The sequence below is a fragment of the Xiphias gladius genome, chromosome 10, assembly GCF_016859285.1.
Source record: "Xiphias gladius isolate SHS-SW01 ecotype Sanya breed wild chromosome 10, ASM1685928v1, whole genome shotgun sequence".
NCBI lineage: Eukaryota > Metazoa > Chordata > Actinopteri > Istiophoriformes > Xiphiidae > Xiphias > Xiphias gladius.
This window is the reverse complement of record NC_053409.1, coordinates 25790992-25812562: the sequence shown is the minus strand read 5'-3', so window position 1 is coordinate 25812562 and position 21571 is coordinate 25790992. Positions and strand designations below refer to the sequence as shown.

General features: G+C 41.6%; 1 protein-coding gene across 1 annotated transcript in view; it reads right to left on the bottom strand.

Moving 5' to 3' along the window:
- Positions 1-21571, bottom strand: part of akap6 (A kinase (PRKA) anchor protein 6) — a 190619-nt gene that overhangs the window by 46428 nt on the left and 122620 nt on the right. Inside the window, exon 15 of the mRNA XM_040137439.1 lies at positions 11795-11941. Within this exon, the coding sequence (XP_039993373.1) occupies positions 11795-11941 (147 nt within the window). The remainder of the gene's footprint in view (positions 1-11794; positions 11942-21571) is intronic.

Sequence of the window (21571 nt, the reverse complement as noted above, 5' to 3'; positions counted from 1 at the left end):
TTTCCCAATGGCCACTGGTCTTTCAAAATGAACTGGTGTATGCACTCTTGCGCCATCAGGGGGGTGTTTACAAGCAGCACGGCCAACTTACTGCCTTTCTCACTAGATATACTGACTTTTCATCACAGAAGCACCTAATGACCCCTCTAGCAACTTTTTGGACAAACTTCAGCGACTTTCCGTAGAAGAGAGTCGCCAGCGTTGCCCCGCGAGTGCGAGGTCTGGCTTTCCCTCGGCAGGTAACACCTCTCTATGCCTCTCATTCAGTTGACCGCACGGCAGCTGACACAGACGCGAATGAGCTTCTACCTGCTCTCTGACTGATCATTTTACAGGTAAATATACCTGAAATCACAGCACAACCGTTGTCTCTAACTCATGTGTCTGGTGATTCTGTCAGACGACGTCGTGGTTATAAAACCAGGGTTTTAGCAGCAGAGCAGCAGCTTGGAAATGTCTTGGAAGTGACTGCTGGTTAACATGTGGTCTTAATGGGCCACGTTTCAGTCAGTGTTTCATACTGGTTCCATTGTCTGACAACAGAAACAGAAAAATTTGTAAATGAGAACAGCTTTGTTGGGAATTCAGATGGATTAAATTACTGTATATGTGAGCACAGACAGTAGGAGAGAAGCAAACAGATAAAGGGCAAGTCCAGCCGCATGCAAGGTTTTGACCTGGTCTTGTTTATAGTACGAAGGTGACGTTACTTTGCTGAATGTTTAACACAGATTTATTTCAATTCTATCGATTTTAATTGAAAAATATCCTAAGCTTTGAGAATCTGTAGAACAGACGGCCCCTGTCACCTTCAATATTTTTCTAATACTTTTTTATTATCAGGAGCAGCATTTTGCATGTGAATGTTGGATCAGTTGTGGGAAGAAGGTGTGGACAGGATATAAATGGCCTCTTTGCATCTCACATTAACAAAATATAAAAAATACAAATGCAATTTAGAACCAACAGTAGCACCCAAGACATTTGGCAGCACCCCCTACTGATTTCCTCTGTTTTCATGACCCGACGCATTCAAAAATGTTGTTGTGTTTCCAGCTGTAAGAAGATTTTGTTGATCTCAGTGACAGTTAAATATTTCTGGTGCTTGCGAGCGATAAAAATGAATCCATATACCATAGCCCCTAGCTCATCCTTTTATATAATTATTCATTACAACAAGGTTGCTAATGAATTAGCCTGATGTTGCTAATGCCGCTGTTATCACCGCGGTGGAGCTTGTTATTATTGTGTTAACGAGGCCGCTGCTGTTGATGAACAAACCTTCGACATTGTGACTGGTGTTTTATCCAGGTGCAAAAAAAGATCAGCTGCTACTTCAGAGCTTCTGGCGGCTTAACTTACAGAGCTGATATTCACACCCGAGACATCATTTAGACACAATACAAACTGAAAGAGTGCTTAGTGAGGAGCAATCACTGTTTCAAATAGGAACCACTGAGAACAACAAGGGCCTGACTGCAAGAGTGTGTGTGTGTGTGTGTGTGTGTAATAAGCTCTGCAGAGTAATTTTCCAACCCCTGTTGATCACACAGTAAGACACGGCAAGCAGCTGAGAGAGACTATTTCCCACTTGGATTTAGACAAGTGTGTTTTGTGTGATTTTTGTGCAGGTTTTTTTTTTTTTTTTTCTGAAAAGTGTTCATTAATATAGAAGAAACAAACTTGTTATGTTCTTTGCCGATCTTGACGAGCTCGGGGCAGAGTTGCTGGCAAACATTATTAACAACAGGCAACGCTGTAACACGTACGGTCCAACGTCTGGAAGAAAATAGTGCAGTGCAAATGTGAATTTTTACTTGCAATCTGTGCGTATTTAGCAGTTTTTGGATTTACTGTAGTGATCTAATATGATGCTTCAGCAGTCTGAGTGAGTCAAATCAAGTGGGAATCTTCCGAAGTTACTGTCTTTTTAGCAAGAAAATACTGTCCAGGGAAACAAAAAGAGGCAATTTCATATCAAAAAGAATGTAAATTTGAAAGATATTCATTTGATTTGGCTAAGACTGCTGAAGCGTGATGTTTGAATGCATGCTCTTTCAGAAATTGCTTCATTCTTCGCCTTTAGAAGTTATATTACGAGAGGGAATACTGACTTCTGGAAAAAGCAGGATATGAGATTTTAAACATCACGATCACAGGACATTGTCACAGATGAAATGCATGCGCTCTTTTGAGACAATTTGGACAAAAGGTTCCCATTAAAAGTCAGAAGGTGCTTTAATTAATTTGATCTTTGTTTTGTGTTATGATACCGTATGATTGTTTGAATGTATGCTATTTTAGAAACTGATCTATTGGTGCTAATGGAGTCTTACGGTGCTGTTAGCAGTTGAGTTGTCGATTAACGTATATTCATAATTTCATCTTCCTCTCTCCTTACTGAAGTGGAGTTCTTCTTCGAACGCATTTATTCCTCTCTGTTCCTCCTTCATAAATGTCCAGCTTCTCCATACTTATAGCTTCCCAATGCAGCCCTATTCCTTTCCATCACAGCTTTCTTTTGCTTCTGTATCTGTCCATCCGATTACTTCCTGTTTAACGATCAGTTGCTGGAAGCAGAGCTTTTATTATCGTCGTGATTCTGTTTTTAAAAAGTCTGAGTGAGATATATTAATGTTAGTTTTGTAACTGTCTCAGCTTTGAGGTTTTTTACTAACCTGTCTAATTAATACCCGGTTTGATATCGGTAAAGTTTCTGTTCATCTAACAAACTTTAGTGTCTGCAGCACAATCCGTACATTCTCTTGCCTTATTCTGGGTTTATATTGTATTGTTTTGAAAAATTTAAAGATCAGACAGCTGTTATTTCGCAGTTCTCGCTACAACTTTAACAAGCAGCCATAACAAGAGAAACTTTGAACACAGAGCTGCTCCTGAACGAGCTCCGCATGGGTCCCTGTTGCTAATTTGCATATGTATGTGTTTGTACAAAAGGTATTGAGTCGTTGGTATAGCAGCAACTCTCCCTCCTGAGTGGAAACACTACTTTAGCTGAACTCTGGCAGGTAAAACCAGCCTATCAGACGCTGAAGAGGGGCGATAATAGGACCCCCTGATCGGTGAAATGTGCAGTTAGCTTTGTTCTCTGAAGAAGCGGCAGTCATTATGAGTCTGTGGTTAGCTTGGCAGAGAGAAACAGACAGAGAAGGAAAAAGACGGAGAGAGAAATGGAGAAAGCATAGTGTACAAGAATGGATATAAGCTGTCGATGGAGATGTAATTTAAAAGACATAAAGTACATTTTTTCAAGACAAAAGTAACAAAAACATTATTTTTTTTCCTGAAAAAATCAGACATTTTCTTTTCCCTACAGGTGGTTGTTCACATTGCAAGGCAACACGATCAACAAAGCCTGTTTATTTCCTACAGAGCTGAGCAGCACGACACTCGGCTAATGTGCGGACACTCAGATTTTCAGAGTCCTTTGGAAACTTCTTTTGTTGTGTTCTGCATGTCTTGTGCCATTTCTGTAATTGCTTGCGTGCTTTGTATTTGTAGCACAGTTGTTTATGCTGCGCATGCGTTGGCCGACAGACACGTTTCCCGTGTTTTCCCGTCCAATAGACATGTTAAGCACCGGTGGGGTTGAAGACACGTTTCCACAGTGTCATAACTTCCTACATACACGTACATGTTCACTATTTAGAATTAGAGCAGCTGCTAGAAGCCTGTGAAATTACAGTTTGGAGGTGAATTTGTATGTGACACAGAACTGTCAGCTCTGGCAGCTAACGTGGTACATAAGCCAGAGATTAGAAAACGGCAGCTTGTAGTGATAACGCCTAACGAGGCAACACACACAGCTAGCTCCACAGTTAGAGGGAAATGACCTGTGTGTGTCCAAGAACTCAAGCCGACAGCGCAGGTTAAACTTAAAAAGAGCTGGTGCTCTCATTCTGGTTTTTATATTTGTAACATCAGCATGTATGACTACAGGATTCAATCAGCATTATTGATCAGCCACACAGGATCACGAAAAGACTCTGTTTAATTTGTTTCTCTGGAAAATTATAAGCATAACAACGTGACATGTTTTTCCATCCAAAGCCATCAGTCTGCTCCTGTATCAGGAGTCCCAAGCTGAAACTCTAAACACATGTCGAAATCAGAGCCTCAGCAATATTCATTAAACAGCCTTCAACGCACAGTAAGAGTGTGAGCTGTCCGACCTTAAAAAAGGTGTTTATTCCTGCAGCTTCATTGTAAAACATCCACAGCTTCATAATCCAGAGCTGTGACCAGATCCCCGGCGCTAACGGCTAACTCTGCCCTCTGAGCCGAGGGGCGGGTTTCCTTCTTCGGACGATGAACGTTTTTCCGCTCATCACTTCTGCGATTCGAGCAGTTTCAGGCACAAAAACAGCTTTTCGGCGTTGATCTCCTCGTACACTCGTTTTCCGCCCCCGGCCTGCGCTGCCTCCCACTGGTGACGTTGCTTGGAAACCTTGCTATTGCTGATTGTGTCTAATAATTTGGTTGTGTTTTTTATTATTTGTAGTATTTTTCTTCTTTCTTTTTAAGTCTGACAAACTGTATACAGTATGTTGTCCAAGTGGTAAAGATGTTTTTATTCATTTGCTTTGGTTTTCTGAAGCTGCGGTGTGTCAAGAGATTTCGTTTAATTGAAAATGACTGAATTTAAACTTGAGGAACCAGTTACAGCTTCAAAACTTCTATTTTTAAAAAGATAGGAACAAACATATTAAACATCCAAAAAAAAACATACACATTAATGAATGGTGTCACTTGTTGAGTTTTTTCTCTTAACTTTGATTTAATGCCAGCTAAATGTAATTTGTCACTAACCTCCACACTACATCTGAAAAAATACGGATGTTTTTCAATGGAGTATTCAATGGAGTTTTGGCTTAGTTTGTTTTTTACGTTTTGATCTAATGATATTTGTTAAGGGCGAGGTAAAGATTTTTGATGTGTTTCAGTTGCTCTCATGTAAAACACTGACCTGATTGAGTTTTTTTACGTACTAATGAGTTTTAATTTCTCATCCAGACATTGAAAGACCATACAACTTAACTTTGTCTCCAAAAATAACCAAAAGTTGAAAAATGAAAGAGAGAAAGAGGAAGGAAAAACAAAGAAGAGCAAGAGGGAGAAAAGAAACACTGAATGGAGTGGGGAGGTAAAAAGAGAGAGTATGACTGACAGTCTGAGATAGGGAATATAAGAAATATGGGAGAAACTGAGAGAAGGTAAAATAGAAAAATGTGGGGATGGAAGGAGCAAATGGACAGATCCAGTGGGAGAGACTGAGACTGAAAAAGAAAATTAGCAAATAAGAGAGATAAAGAGAGCAAACGAAACAAAGAGAGAGATGATGTGTTGTTTTTAAGAGGGCTCAATTAACCTGATTCTGTTTTCCCTCTCTGCTCCTCCTCTGCTCCCTGCAGGTCCTGACTCCTGCGTTTTAGAGTGTGGATGGGAAAAAGGATGACTACGCAGATGAAAAGATAGTTTAAAGAGCTAATATACTTGACAGATGAGAAAGAAATAAACACCTTCCATTTTTTGGTCTCTCTGACTCGCAAGCACCTTTTTTTTTGCTTTCATCAGTCAACTTTTGCGTCTATTTATCTATTTATCTACCTACCTACCTCTCTCTCTCTCGTTATATATACATACCTTGTATTTATCCTCTCACACAAAGTTTGACCTTGAACAACTTCTAAAAATGACAAGCTGCTGCCAAACTCCACAACAGAAAAAATGAAAGCTAATTTACAGCCTCTTTATTTTCTTTGTTGTTTATCTTGTGTGTGTGTGTTTGCGTGTGTGTGTGTGTGTGTGTATGTGTGTGTTTGTGCATGCGTGCGTGCACGCTGTGTAATACATTCTACATAAGGCCAGGACAGTTCAGAGGCGAAGCACAGGACATCAATTCCAGTTAATTCCCAATTTGTGTCAGAGCAGCAGATGCCGACGCCAGCACTGATAGGCCCGTTAATATGCTACTCAGACGCCATGTTGGAAGGGGGAGGGAGGAGGGAAGGAAGGAGGGAGCGTGGAGAAAACCGAGACAGACAAACAGAGGAGAGCCCTTTCATGCATAGTGAAAATTTTGACAAGAAAAAAAAAGCGCGAAGTATGGACATAAATCGAAATTAAAGAAAAAAAGGGGGGAGGAAAGAATGAAGAGAGGGTAAGGCAAAGAAAAGGAGGGGGAGGATAAATAGAAAAGAAATCTGGAGGAAGGAGAAAGAAAGAGCAAGAGGATGATGGAGAGAGGTTTGGGGAGGTAAAGAGAGGAAGAAGGATAGAAAGATAAAATATATGTCGTATGAAGGGAGGAGGAGAGCAAAAGAGAGGGGATGAGGGAAGATTGAGAAAGAAAGAAAAAGAGGAGAAAAAGAGGAAGGAAAAACAAAGAAGAGCAAGAGGGAGAAAAGAAACACTGAATGGAGTGGGGAGGTAAAAAGAGAGAGTATGACTGACAGTCTGAGATAGGGAATATAAGAAATATGGGAGAAACTGAGAGAAGGTAAAATAGAAAAATGTGGGGATGGAAGGAGCAAATGGACAGATCCAGTGGGAGAGACTGAGACTGAAAAAGAAAATTAGCAAATAAGAGAGATAAAGAGAGCAAACGAAACAAAGAGAGAGATGATGTGTTGTTTTTAAGAGGGCTCAATTAACCTGATTCTGTTTTCCCTCTCTGCTCCTCCTCTGCTCCCTGCAGGTCCTGACTCCTGCGTTTTAGAGTGTGGATGGGAAAAAGGATGACTACGCAGATGAAAAGATAGTTTAAAGAGCTAATATACTTGACAGATGAGAAAGAAATAAACACCTTCCATTTTTTGGTCTCTCTGACTCGCAAGCACCTTTTTTTTGCTTTCATCAGTCAACTTTTGCGTCTATTTATCTATTTATCTACCTACCTACCTCTCTCTCTCTCGTTATATATACATACCTTGTATTTATCCTCTCACACAAAGTTTGACCTTGAACAACTTCAAAAAATGACAAGCTGCTGCCAAACTCCACAACAGAAAATATGAAAGCTAATTTACAGCCTCTTTATTTTCTTTGTTGTTTATCTTGTGTGTGTGTGTTTGCGTGTGTGTGTGTATGTGTGTGTTTGTGCATGCGTGCGTGCATGCTGTGTAATACATTCTACATAAGGCCAGGACAGTTCAGAGGCGAAGCACAGGACATCAATTCCAGTTAATTCCCAATTTGTGTCAGAGCAGCAGATGCCGACGCCAGCACTGATAGGCCCGTTAATATGCTACTCAGACGCCATGTTGGAAGGGGGAGGGAGGAGGGAAGGAAGGAGGGAGCGTGGAGAAAACCGAGACAGACAAACAGAGGAGAGCCCTTTCATGCATAGTGAAAATTTTGACAAGAAAAAAAAAGCGCGAAGTATGGACATAAATCGAAATTAAAGAAAAAAAAGGGGGGAGGAAAGAATGAAGAGAGGGTAAGGCAAAGAAAAGGAGGGGGAGGATAAATAGAAAAGAAATCTGGAGGAAGGAGAAAGAAAGAGCAAGAGGATGATGGAGAGAGGTTTGGGGAGGTAAAGAGAGGAAGAAGGATAGAAAGATAAAATGTATGTCGTATGAAGGGAGGAGGAGAGCAAAAGAGAGGGGATGAGGGAAGATTGAGAAAGAAAGAAAAAGAGGAGAAAAAGAGGGAAGGGTAAGAATGAGAAGGAGAAAAGGGGCTGATGAGGGAGGGGAGGGAGGTAAACAGGTTGCCGATATATCAGAGTTAAGGGAAACATTAGCTACTCTGCCCTGCTCTGTATTAGACTGGAGGAAATTTACCTGACTTGAAAGGCTAGTCCTCATCCTCGGAGCCTTCTCTCGCCAGAATATGAAATACATGAAATACTGTTTGAAAACACACACAATCAAGTTTTAATCTAACCTCTGAGTTCCTTGTCCAAGTGATTTACACATTTCTGTCGTAATGTGGACTATTCCATGAATGTTTTCTTGTAGCAAGTGCTGCTGCTTCAATGCCGATCGCCAGCCGCAGAGTGCGTGTCAGATGGAGGCAGAGTTTCAAACCAGCTCACAGGGCTGACATCGATGATCCAGGAATTTTGTGGGATCGACAAATCTTCTGTCATTTACTTAATCGAAATATGCAAGTTTTATTAATTCCAAGTTAATTCAACCGGTTGCCCTGACTTGCAATCTTTTGATCTGAAATAAGTTGGATGAATGTCCTGACTTCTCGACATGTATTGTCTGACTCAGTCTGTTTTATATTTTCATAAATAATGAGAGGACTAACTAATCATTCATATTTTAAAGACGGCAGGGGAACTGACATTTTTAAGTTGAACTGGCTAAAAATCTTTAAGAGTGTAGGTACAGCTAATAAAATCTGACTTCAGCTCTTGCCGACTAAAAGTGAGGAGCTGCTCTTGTTTACAAAGAAACCCTCGTTTCAGAAATGAATCCGCTGTAATCGCTGTCGAGTTTAGAGACGCGGCTCTGGAATGGAAATCTGAACAGGTGCAAGAACAGCGACAAAGGGAAGCGGGGCTTAGCCACGGGTCAAAAGACGGTTCCGGCCCCCAAAGCATGAAAAACCGCCTCAGATCAAAAGGGCGTGAAAGTATATGAACAGGGCTGTCCACATACCTTTGGCCATATATGGGGGATGAAGGAAAACCAGGACAGAGAGAAATGAAGACATAATTGCTTCTCTGTCTCTTTGTATTCCTGCAGAATTCCTCTGTTCCCTGATGACACACACACACACACACATACACACACTTTGCTATATCAGGGCTTGACGCTTTCTTTTTGACCACTTGTGCTCCAGAGTTGAGAAGTTTAGGGGCAACATACAGAATGTATGTGGATCGCGTGTTTTTTTTTAAACAGACAACACCGGTTCAGCGCAGGCGTTGGTGGTTCAACAACTTTTCCGTTGAAAAAAAAAAAAAAAGAGGCTGCTTGGGCTGAATTTCGTGATACGATGTTATTCACACACGTGCTCCTAAATACGTTTTACAGGTAGCACACGTCTCCTTTTAGTCTCAAATGCGGGTGAAACGCTCGCGCTGTCGAGCCCCGCGTGTGTACGTGTGAGACAGCATTCAGAGTCCAAATGTCTCTATGTCAGTAGCAGAAGTTGAATCACAGTCTGGTTACTGTGGCAGAAACACACACACACACACACACACACACAGCGACGGAGAAAGAGAGCGAGGGAGGTAGAGACAGGGAGAAAGATTCATCTGTTGCTGTTGCTTAATTTCTAAAATGGAATCTGTTTCAGCGAGGTACATATGTTAATGCACACGCATACACACTTCCGATAACTTTGAATTTGTGTGTTAGACGATAACGCGCGCGCACGCGTGTGTGTGTGCATCATTAGGGACTACATGGAGACAGACGCACACACAGATGGCATTATCTGTTCGTGCGAATGAGCTCGATGCGTCGACGTGCCGCTCGGTTTGACAGGAGAGAGGAGTTTGTTTCTTTCGGAAGAACAAAGTCACATCGTCACATTTCAGCCTCCTGACGAGCCGCCGCCAGCTGTCACCCCCGCCGCAGACCTGGAATTAATCACCACGCCTGGGTAACGAAAAACAGCTGCTGCCGATGTGCCCATCAGCAAGGCAAACAATGCTTTCTACAGTCTTTGAAGTAATCCAAATTCAAGAGACGCAGGTGGGGGTTATTTCAGGTGTCTCGTTTTTCGGCAGTAAAAGCTCCTTTTCTCATAAACAAAGCTACGTGACTGACAGCTGGAGCTCTTCATCATCGCAGGACGAACTACAACTACAACTCCCAAGCTGCATTTCGGTGAGAAACGGCCGATTACAGAGGCTAAAGTTATGCTACAGACCAACGGCGAGCTGAGGCAACAGTTAACATCTTGCAGAAACCTGCTGAAACTTTCAGCAGTTTTTGCTCAGTTGTGGATGAATCCTGCAACTTCGTTGATCTGGTGCCAATTACAACGTCGAAGCCTTTGGAATTTACTACAGCTCCGACATCCAGGAGAATCTATTTCTGTTCTTTCACTTCATTTTAAATTTTGGAGCAGTTTTCATCATAGTTTTATCTCTGTCTCTCTCCTTAGCAACAGAAGCCGAGGCTCATGGGTAACATAGCATTTAGAGTCTGGTTCATTGTGAACATTCAAAACGATCATTTAAGAGAAAAGGTTTTCAAGCCGTTATATTTCACAATTTGCCAAAGTGTTTTTGTAATATAGGTTTTTTTTTTTTTTTGGTTTACTGATTTTAGTTCTAATTTGTTTTTCATAGGTGCTGGTTTTTGGGTTATATTCATTTGTATTTCACGTGTTTCTTGTATTTTAATTATTTTTAAGCGCTGCTGCAAAGGGAGAATCATGGGAACTGCCCGTTTTAGTTGTCTGATGGCGTATAATATTCTAACCACTTCATCCTGTCAACAGGACAACAGACAGTACGACTCCTGACTTTTTAATTGATTTAAACAATTAATTTATTGTTTTAAATAATAATACATTCTTTGATGTAAAAATAAACTATTTAATAAAACATTTTATTGGTTTATTGGTTATTGTAAAAATAATCAGAACAATAATTGTATTTACTGCTGCTGAGTACAGAAGCGGCGCTGGCGTGCGCTTTTGTCTTTGGCCCAGGGCCGACTGTGGCTCCGGCAACAGGGTTGTGACGTCACTGAGGTCAGTCGTCGCTCCACAATGCACAGCCAGTTCAAACAGATTGGAAAATGAACAGCTGCGCGTGTTTACCCACCACGCGACATCAAGCACTCGGCCCGTCTCCACCTCTTCAGACGCTTCTCTGCGTTCCTGATCGTTTCCTGATGAGTTTGTTCTCTGCAGACGACTCGAAGTAAACTTTCTGCACAAGGGCAGGAGGATCACCTGCGTGACCTCCGACTTGATTATCACCTTGTGTCTTTGGTGAAAGGACTGAGGTTTACGATTGATGACGATGATGACAATGATTTTTCCATTTTTCTTTCACTGCCTCCACCACTGAGCCTCACTCTGCTCTGACTTCCCCGAGAAGACGTATTTTTATCTAAATCAGGTTGAGGTAAGGGCTCAGCCATGAAGCTGCAGGTATGCTGTTTTTAACTGAACAAAACGGATACCACTATTGATATTTGAGAGTTTCAAAAGATGATAACAATACAGTGACCAGTAACTGTTTTTTTCTACATAAGCATAAAAATATGTGTACTGAGCAGGACACTGCTCAAAAATAAATCAAGTTGCCAGGGCTCTCTCGGGTAGACAAAATATGTAACGCCCATAACATCAAATACTTCTCTACAGCTAATTCTCCACTTATCAGCTAACATATATGTCAACACGGATCTTTGATTAACTAATGTTGGCCAATGTATTGGCTCAGCAGACTTATCAGTCGGGCTCTAGTACATCGTCTATCTCTCCATCCATCCATCCATCCCGGTACATTCCACCACACAGTTAAAGGCCACGGTGGCAGCAGGGCTTCTTAATTGAGACGACACTAATTATCATCTTCATGTTCTAGATTAGGTCAATGCTGATTAGCCTAAATTTAGACACACACACACACACACACACACACACACACACACACACACACACACACACACACACACACACACACACACACACACACACACAGTCCTGTCTCAACAGAAATATCAGTATAATCTCTCTATTCCATCTCCATGTTTGGTTTGTCTCCAAGATGCCAGTGTCGCACTCCTGTATTTCTAAAACTTGACTCTGTGTTTTGTTTTTTTGTGCGTGTGTGTGTGTGTGTGTCCGTTACCTCCAGCTGTCTCCATGTGTGTGTCAGGTTGTGTATCTTGCTGTGGAAGCTGCTGGGTAGTTCGGTGCCGCTCCTCTTCAGAGACTCGGCTCGGCCCAGCAGGCTGGTCTTCTTGCTCTCCATCATCATCAGCTCAGCGTGGCTACTCTGGAGACAGACGACAGGACAGACACCCGTCACACAGACGGACAGACACAACCCAACTCAGAGGGTTTGTTTTACGATTTTTGTGACAACTGGCTCAACAACTGTATGTCTATGAAGCACACTGGTGACGTTATGTTTTAACAGCTCCACAGCGGCCTCCTCTGAACCAGGTTGTTTGGGGTTCATTAACAAACCTACAGCATTATTCATGCCAATAAACTCATCGTCTGTCAAAACTGTTGTCTCAGCCCTGTTTCATTTTTGCCATTCTGCCCCTGTCTCCTGCCACTCTCCATCCGCCCACCAGATGTCCTCGGACTGTCCTCCTCCCTGTCTGGCTCACCTGAGCCTCACCCACCTCACCTGTCTCCCATCCCCTAATCAGTTCACAGTGTATCACCCGTCTTTCCACGGCCGTTTACCAGATTGTTTAGCTCTTAATGTTCTCATTTTGTTTTTCTTAGACTTACGTTCTTTCCAACCAGCCCGTAACTGGTTCCCGTACCTGCCTGCATGTCTGCGTTTGGGTCCTCCCTGCCTGTTCTCCTACCAGCAGTCGTCATTTCCTCCTTTGACATAGCACAAAGACTGATCTAAAAATACACATGATTCAGACTCTGCTTTAATACTATTTGATACGAATATTATTTATAATATTTGATAATATTTTAATACTGAAGACATCGGGATGCTCCTTAAGGATCATTAAATCAGTCGTACAGACAGTACTGTCCATTTTGTATCCGTTGACATGTTACTGCGATGTTTGTATATGCAAAATACTGCATAATGCGTTGTCATCAACTGGTATTGGTAACAATGGCTAAACTGGCTAGAACGGGTGCTGCTAACAATAGCGACTGCGCCCATCTTAGTTTTCCCGCTTGTTGTACTGTAACGCGGTCAACTCGCGCGTGACGTCATTCCCAGCTCCGACGTCCCAGGTAAATGGAACGCAGCATAAGGGTGCGGCGGTCGGGTGGAGGGTGGTGGATGTATCATGTAACAACATAACCTTTACCTACACTTAAGCTGTTAGTTGCCTAACCTTCACCATACCTTTACCACAGTTTGTTTTCCGTGACTACAATCTTTCCCTAATGTTTACCAATCCCATAGCTGACGATGCAGAAGGAAGGAATTTTAAAACACTGGCATTTCACGTAATTTGCAGAATTGTCCAATGCCAAAATTCTTACTGGCAACAGGGTTGTGTCATCCATTTATCCAATGTTGATCTGTATTCTAAACAATTGTATCTTAGACGATGTATCGCTAGATCATTTCAGAGCGATAATGAGCCAATGGCAGACACCGGACATGGAAACCCTAAAAATGAGTGTCATTTACAACTATTTTCGACTGCCAAAAATATGTATTTTAGAAAGAGTAATGCTTCCGGGTTTACATCTTTTAATCATCATAATACTGAAACATTTATAGTGTATTAGTGGACACTGTTACATGTTTTGATACATTTTTCACTCCAGGTTTCCACTGGAATCTATTGCAACTGCTATGAACTGCATGTTACTAAAGCTGCCGCGCTCCACAAAGAAGGAAGCTTCGCAAACCGACAGCTGGTGAGTATTTGATACTCAAATGATAGAGTGTCAGTGGAGTATTCCTTTATCTGGTCTTTAAAATGGGAGCAGATCTTTTTATTGTTGTTGTTTGCAGCTCATCTCATGATGAAATGTTCAAGGGATTCGCAGGAGTTCTCAGCAGATTTCACTCGATGCTTCACCTGCTTTGACCACATTAAAAGGTAAGACTGTCGCACCTCTGCAGCTCCACAGACGTGCAGGAATCAAACACAGCAGCAGCACTTGACGGCTGTCTGCAGAGTCCTTTATGGAAATATTTTCAAGGAATGCTCCATTTTGTACCACCAAGTGTTGCTGAATATTTTCTTGCCTTCTGGTTTATGCCTTTGTTTGAGCGCTGTCACGGGGGGGGGGGGGTGAAGGAGCTCCGGAACAGTTTTCTATTTTTTGAATCAAAAAGTCACTCTTTAAGCAACCGTGGGGAAAATATTTTGACATTTAAAATCATGTTTTAGTTGCAGTTGCCTACTTGGTGTGACTGACTGTGTTCATCCTGACATCTTGAAATATCACCATTTACTGCTCACAAAGACCTGCCAGATTTTGAACTCTGGCAGTGATCAACAGTGTCAACTGCCAGATTTTCAGTTTGCCTTGTTTCTTCACTGAATTGCCAAAAGCTCCATGGAAAACACTAATCTGATAATCAGAATTGCCACCCCAGTCACTTCATTCGTTGAGCCTGACATCGTCTTTATGCTAGCCAAAATCTGTTAGGGAGAGAGTTTATTTTAAGTTGACACAGAGGCTGTGGTAGCCTTCCTTGGGGCAGTTAATGTCTTCCAAGACTAATCAAAGGAATATGCAGATTTAAGAGTTGTTACTTTCCCCAAGGCAACTTGCAACAACCTGAACAGCTGTGTCACTCTAATCCACCCTTGCTGCCATTTTTCTGTCATGGGTGTCGCTAGGTGGCTCGCTAGCTACGTAGGAGGATGACATCCCCATCCTTAATCCCAGCAACAAAGCTTGGTTGCTTCTCCCACCTCAGTTAGCACAAGACCAGACCTGTTGGAACCACTGAAACAAATCAGAGATGCGGATGATGATACGGTGGTCTGCAACAGAACTAGGAAAGCAGATCCACATGGGGGTATACAGATAAAGGAAAGGCATCACCAGTCTTTAGTTGCTGTAGTGGAACGGGTTTTTGTTTGTGGGGCTACTTTGTTGCTATTTTATGTTTTGTTTTTTTATGCCATATGCAAATTTTTTTTACATAGTTTTTGAATTGTTTATTCGTTTAATTTACACACAGTAACTGATGCATTTTTATACCATAAGTATACAGGGAAAACTGCATTTTTTGACTAAGCCCTATTAGGAATTCTACCACCAGCAATTTTGTTTAATTTCATATTTTTATTTAATTTTATGATATTCCTATCATTTAAACCTGTTTTAATTTTATTTATTTAAAGCAACAACATTTTGTCCCCTTGACCTTGACCTACAGAAATAAAACCTGCATCCAAACTGTTTTTCGGTTTCTATTTTTGATTCTTTTCCGCTTTTATCTGCACTCCATTTCTGATCCTCTGTCCAGTTGCAGTGCAATAGTTTTGATGCTACACCCATCATTTACTCATCACACTCCCTCCTCTTTTCACACCTTTCATCCCTTCATTGTTTACTTCATGTCCTCGCTATCCTGCCTCTCTCCTCTTTCACATTCTCTTTTTACTTGTAATACGCATCCTAGCCATCCTTTTTGCTAAACTTTTCCCCCCCTGCCCCTTCCCTTTAAAATAAATCAGTTTAACTTTTTACATTACATTTATATTTTCTGTCAATCCTCCCTCCACCGTCCTTCTCCTTCTCTTTTGTATTCTGTGAATCCCTTCATCATTATTTGCTCTTTCACCTTTTGTCCTTGTCTATTCACTTACAGCACTCCCTCCATCTTTTTAATTCGTGGCTCAACACTTCTCCATCTTTATTTTATTTACTGTAACACCCCCTCAGCTATCCCCTTGTATTTGCTTAATTCATCCGTCTTTTTCTCAATCACTTTCCATCTATCTCCCCTCTTTATTTCCCTCTTTTCAGTTGTTGGCGTTACTCTCCTTCAATGCCTCCATCTTTTTTTGCTTAATTTCCCTCCTCTTTTCTTTTTTCTTTCTTCTCTTTTCATTTTCTGCATCGATAGCTACTTGATTCTACTTTTCCCTTGTCGTTTATCATTACTGCCTGGCTCCATTTGAATATTTAAATGTCTCTTCTCTGACTCTGTGTGTGTGTGAGGACATATGCATGCCTATGTGTGTGTGTGTGTGTGTGTGTGTGTGTGTGTGTGCATGTGTGTGTGTGTTTTTGCTGTGCTGTCATCAGAGGGGCGGCGGCCATTTTTCAATGTCGCCGATTCTGATGGAGATGCTATCGTTCGGTGCTTCACAGCCATCCATCCCCTTCACTTAGCTAATAGCCACGCAGCGAGAACGAGGGATCGACAGCAAAAAAAAGAGACGAGTGGAAGGTAAATATGTCGGCGTTGCACTCGTCTAACAGTCAGGAAATTATACGATTTATTCGCTGATGGCAAATATTGATTTAAAAAGGGGAAAGGGAGCCGGTGGGGAGGAGGAGGGGGGTTGTTTTGTTGTTGTTGTTTGTTTGAAGGATGCCGCTGATCCAAAGTCAAAGAAAAGAGGGAGAGGGGAAGAACGGAAGATAGACATGCCGATTAAAATGCATGAGATCCGAACTTTGAGATAAGTGCTGAGAGAGGGATCTTGGAAAATGGGAGGGCGGGGGGAGATTGAGGGGTAAGAGAGAGAGAGGGGGGGGTGCATGGATGGCTAGTTGTGATGTATTCATGCCTCAAGTCAATCTCCATGCTAGGATGGACTGAGATACACAGGCCTGAGGACAGAGAGAGAGAGAGAGAGAGAGAGAGAGACTGAATGAAAAGAAGAAGACAAGAGGAGAGACAAAGACATTGTGTATGAAGGAGAAAGAGAAAGAGAAAAATGGGGTAAATAGATGGACAGAGTGAAGGAAAGAGGAAAAGCTACTTCGATGTCACTGACACCACATCCACACTAACAGACTCAAACACTGACAGGAAGCCATACATTGTGAATGAACCTCGACAAACACGCTGGCACCACCCACCACAGCTCAAAGTCTCAAAAGTCGCCCAGCATCGTGAAATGTGGAAGTAGAGAAAGCTTCATCTTTATACGAATCTCCACCGATGCCAGGGAACGACAACCTGGCGCCAGCCCTTCCTTGTGAAACTGAAGTGCATACAGTTGTTGGTTTCTACCCCACTGTACTCCTGTGTAGAAGTACTTCAAACAACGTGGAGGAACAGCTGATTGCCAAGGTCAACAGCTTACAAATTGCCTGTGATTTAACTGTACCAAGCACGTCTCTGCCACGTCTTGGGTAGGAGAAGCGTTCATGGAAACACTTTGCCGGGGAAATGAACTACCACATCGTGCGGCCAGTATAGTCCAACAGGAGAAAACACCTGCACAACTGGAGCTGAGGAGGTAAATTATATGCTTAATAATAGACTGTACTCTTGTATCTCTATGCAAGGAAGCACCATAAAGGTCATTACTAACTGAACACAGTGTGATGTGAGGCGGCTCCTATTCATTTTCTATGGCATACAGTCTCTTGAATCTTGAATCACATATTATCCGCGTGGGATTATATGTCATGTACACTGTTTAAAAAAACTAAAAAAAACATGTCAAAAAGTCAGATAAAAGGAGGTTTGGGGAGGATGTAGACTGCTGAAAAAGTGGTCACGCTTATTTAGACGATGATTTCTAAGGAAAGAGTTAGTTGCTGGCTTGTGAGGGTTGACGTGCCAACAGTAAAGGGTGAGAAGTCGCAGAGGTTGTGTCGCGCAGTTTAGTCGCTTTAGTCGGTTTTAGCTTTAAGCTGGCAAAATCAGCATTAGTTTTCAACAGTTCTACTGTGTGACCGGCTATCATGGCGTAAAATGAGTGATCAACGGATCAGGATAGAGGTGGCAGAAAAGATGAGTTTACCAACTGTGTCGTGATTGTTTTCAAAAAGCTCAGTTTTTTGTTTTCCCCCATTCACACGAAAAGGCTGAAGATTGGCATTTCCAGACTTATCGGCACTCAAGCTCAGTATCAGCAGAGAAAACCTGAAGCAAAAAAACCAAGAGAAAAAGACGTGTTTTGAGATGCAGCCATCTCAGTGAAGATGTACATTGAGTGAGTTCGAGGGTGTTTGTGTGTGTGTGTGTGTGTGTGAGAGAGAGAGGGGGACATGGGGATCAGGTTTCCCGAATCAAAGTTTTACTTTTTACTTAACCTTTATTTATCTAGGAGATCATCCTTTCCACCTTTCCCAGGGTTCTCAGGAGAACTGTAAAAGGCACCGTGACCTCTGCCCCCCCCCTCCCTCTCTCCTGGCTTCTTTGAAAATCTGGTAATCTACAAACTCTCTCTCTGCTACTGAAGTCATTAAAAGTTTCTGTGGATCAGAACATCAGCTCAGTGTCTGGACAGAAAACATAAAACCTCATTTGTGACTAATTTAAACCAATTAGCTGTTGCTTCTGTCCCATATGTTGGATGTCTGCTTCCACAAAGTTTCACTTGCATTTTACTCCTCAGTTGTGTGAAATATAACAAACTGTGATGTAAAGTAAATACGGCAGCATGTACAGCAAGTCAGCAATTCAACTAGAAAGGATTGTAAAGACATTTTTACCTAATTTTTACAAAAAAACTGCTGTATATATGTTAGTATATATGATGTATTTATGTCAGTACATGTACATAAATGCAGATGATGATATTTTTTCACTCCAAGTTAAAGCCTATGATTCAAACATTAAATACGGTGTTAAAATATGTCGACTCGGGAGCTGGGAAATAGTGACGGGCATTTTTCACTTGATTTTCGAAGGATAGAAAAAGACCAAACAATCAATCAGTAAATTGAGAAAATAAATCGAAAGATTAACTGATAATGAAAACAATTGTTTTGTTGCAGCTCTAAAAACAAATTAGGTAAATAACATCTGCCCCACCTTGTTGGGAGGGGTTTTATGAAGCAGACATGACTGAAAGCATAATGTCTTACATATTACTGTATATGGAAGATTCACTCATTTACGCACCTCAGGAATATTGGAAAACATGACTGTGAATCGCCCGTTTCTCAAGATTCAGACAGAAATTTACAGCAAATGCGAAGCAGCATTAATCGGTGGATCGGTGCGATATACCGCAGATATATTATTAGATCTGTTTCTCAAAACAAAGAATCCTCCCTTTAACACCTGTGTCATCTTTAAACTCAAGTGTTATCAGAGGCTGAAAATACTGTGAGAACAGTGTTTATTTCACAAAACAAAGAAAGAAATACAATGTCAAATTATTAGATACGAATAAATACACTTATATATAATAAATGTGACCACATAACCACAAGGAAGGTAAGAAAACACAGAAAAATGCCAGCGGTGTCCAGAAACGCAGAAAGAAAAGGGGGGATAAACGCTTGACAAAACAGATGAGAGGGAAAGAGGGGAGAGGAGAGGAGAGAGGAGGGAAGGGGGAGGCGGAGGAGGAGGAGGAGGGGGAGAAAATCAACAAGCAATCATAAGTTTAATTTGGTCTCCATATTAATGAGCACAGAGCTGAAATGTCAGCAAAAATGCAGTCATACATGAAAAACATTTAATGCATTTTGAACATTAGTTTTTTTTTTCTTCTCTCTTCCCGCAGATTCATCTTATCCGCCAAATGAGAGAAGTTTGTCGGAGGCTGCGTAACGGAACGATTTTGTCGTCGCGGCAACTAAAGTTCGGGGGAAGTGATAAGGACGCATCTTCATTGTCCTCCTCCTCATCATGTTTCCTCTTCTCCTGCGTCTTTGTGTATTCATCCTCCGACAACAGTTTTCTCGTTCTCTTCTTTTCCTCCTTTGAATCCTCTAGCTCCTCGTTTTCTGTTTTCCACCCTCTGCCTCTTCTCCTCCTCTTTTTCCTGCTCTTCCTTTCTATGCCGACGTCACTCTTCTTTATTAACCCACACGGTTGATTCCTTTTCGTATTTACAGTGATGTGAAATATCACTAAATTTTCTTTGTGAATAGCGTAATGAAAGCTTCTGCCCCAGAGTTGGCTGAGGGGCTGTAGCTAGAATTTTAGAAATACCGAGAAAATGTACAGTTTTTAACCCGTGAATCGCCGGGTAAGAAATCAAAATCAGAATAATGTTATTGTCTTTTGCAAAGCCTCGGAAATTTGTCTCTGATGCGGCCCACGCAGGTACAGAGAGAATAAAAACGTACATGTCGCAAAAAGATGTGCAAAAAGTTAACACGAGTTTGGCTGTAAAGTGTAAATATGTGTAAGTTTACTACTGAGAGTATCAATTCCTTCATAGCTTGTTTGTTAAAACCAGTAACTGGTTTTAATGTTGTGGACAGGTCAGTCTAAGTGTAGTGAGTCTAAAAGAAACACTGGAATCAGTACACTGACCAGCTGTAACTGACTGTAGAATGTGAACGAGTCCCAGGCTACTAAAACCAACACACTCCTAGTAAAAGTACTGAGGACAGGGAGGCTGTGACAGGGTCCGGGTCCTCGATGGCAGCTAAGGACCGGGTTCCACAAGAGACCACTGTCAGAATCTCTGCCACCAGTTTGCAGACTAGTGCTACTGCAAACCATCATAATAACGCAGTACTTTATTAACCGTTCTACTCTCCATTGCAGCTTTCCCCCATTTGACTCCTCCTCCACATCCACTTCATTCTCTCTGTTTTCCCTGTTTTCTTCCTCAACAAAGTGTGTGTGCAGGAGGTCCACAAAGAGAGAGAAAACATGGGCTTACATTTGTGTGTGTGTGTGTGTGTGTGTGTGTGTGTGTGTGTGTGTGTGTGTGTGTGTGAGACTCTGTCTCCGGCTGAGATGGATGTTCCACTGGCTCTGAAAGAGCAGGAAGTGGCTCTCTGACACCCCATTTATACTGCCAGACACTTCAACCTGTGTGTGTGTGTGTGTGTGTCTGTGTGTGTGTGTGTGTATTTGTAGTTCTATCTTTGTGAGGGCCGGCTTTAGAGTCTTAGACCTTGGGAGTGAGGAAATTTTGGGAAAGTGAGGACATTCTGGCCGGTCCTCACACCTTCAAAGGGCTGTGTGAGGGTTAAGACTTGGTTTTAGTTGTGATGGTTGAGGTTTGGGTAGAGGATAGAGGTACAAGTGTTTGTGTGTGTGTGTGTGTGTGTGTGTGTGTGTGTGTGTGTGTGTGTGTGTGTGTTTGTGCGTGTTTGTTTGTGGGGGGTACAGCCACATTAGCACCCTTCCCATTCCCCAGACTGCCTCCAATTTACAATAAATGCAATAATCACTGTATATTTTCCTTCAGTTTTATTTCAAATGTTTACATTCCTATTTCCATATTTCTATGTCAACAAGCTTTTTTTTTTTTTTTTTTTTTTACAAGCTTCAAAATTTTAAGACGTTTAACAAATTTTCACTTGGTTTTAAGAATGATGAGGGATAATTTAACAGACACACATAAACAGAAAAGAATTTGGATAATAAAAAAATTTGATAAGGTGTTAATAGTTTCTCTGTTTCTATTATTAAATTCTCTTATATAATTTAGGATGTTTAGGATTGAAAATTCCTCATACTAAAGTCTTCTCTCTGTGTTGCTGAGAGTTTCTGGAAGTTTCTCTTTCACCAAATTAAAACCCTTCTGTTAGGACAAAAAGATGCAAAAAAAAAAAACAAAACAAAAAAAAACAAAAAAACAAAAAAACAAAAAAGCAAAGAGACTTTCTCTCTCTTTCCAAACGAGGCGGCAACAAAAGGCCCGGCAACATGTTTTAATTGTCGTCATGGAAACCTGATGAATGAGCCGTTTGACTGGCCGGTAAAGACAGCTCGCCATTCAGCCTCACAGCGAGTCACGTGTGTGTGTGTGTGTGTGTGTGTGTGTGTGTGTGTGTGTGTGTGTGTGTGTACTTAGGAGGTCATTAGTACAAAGCTAGAAGGGTGAAATTTCTACCAGTC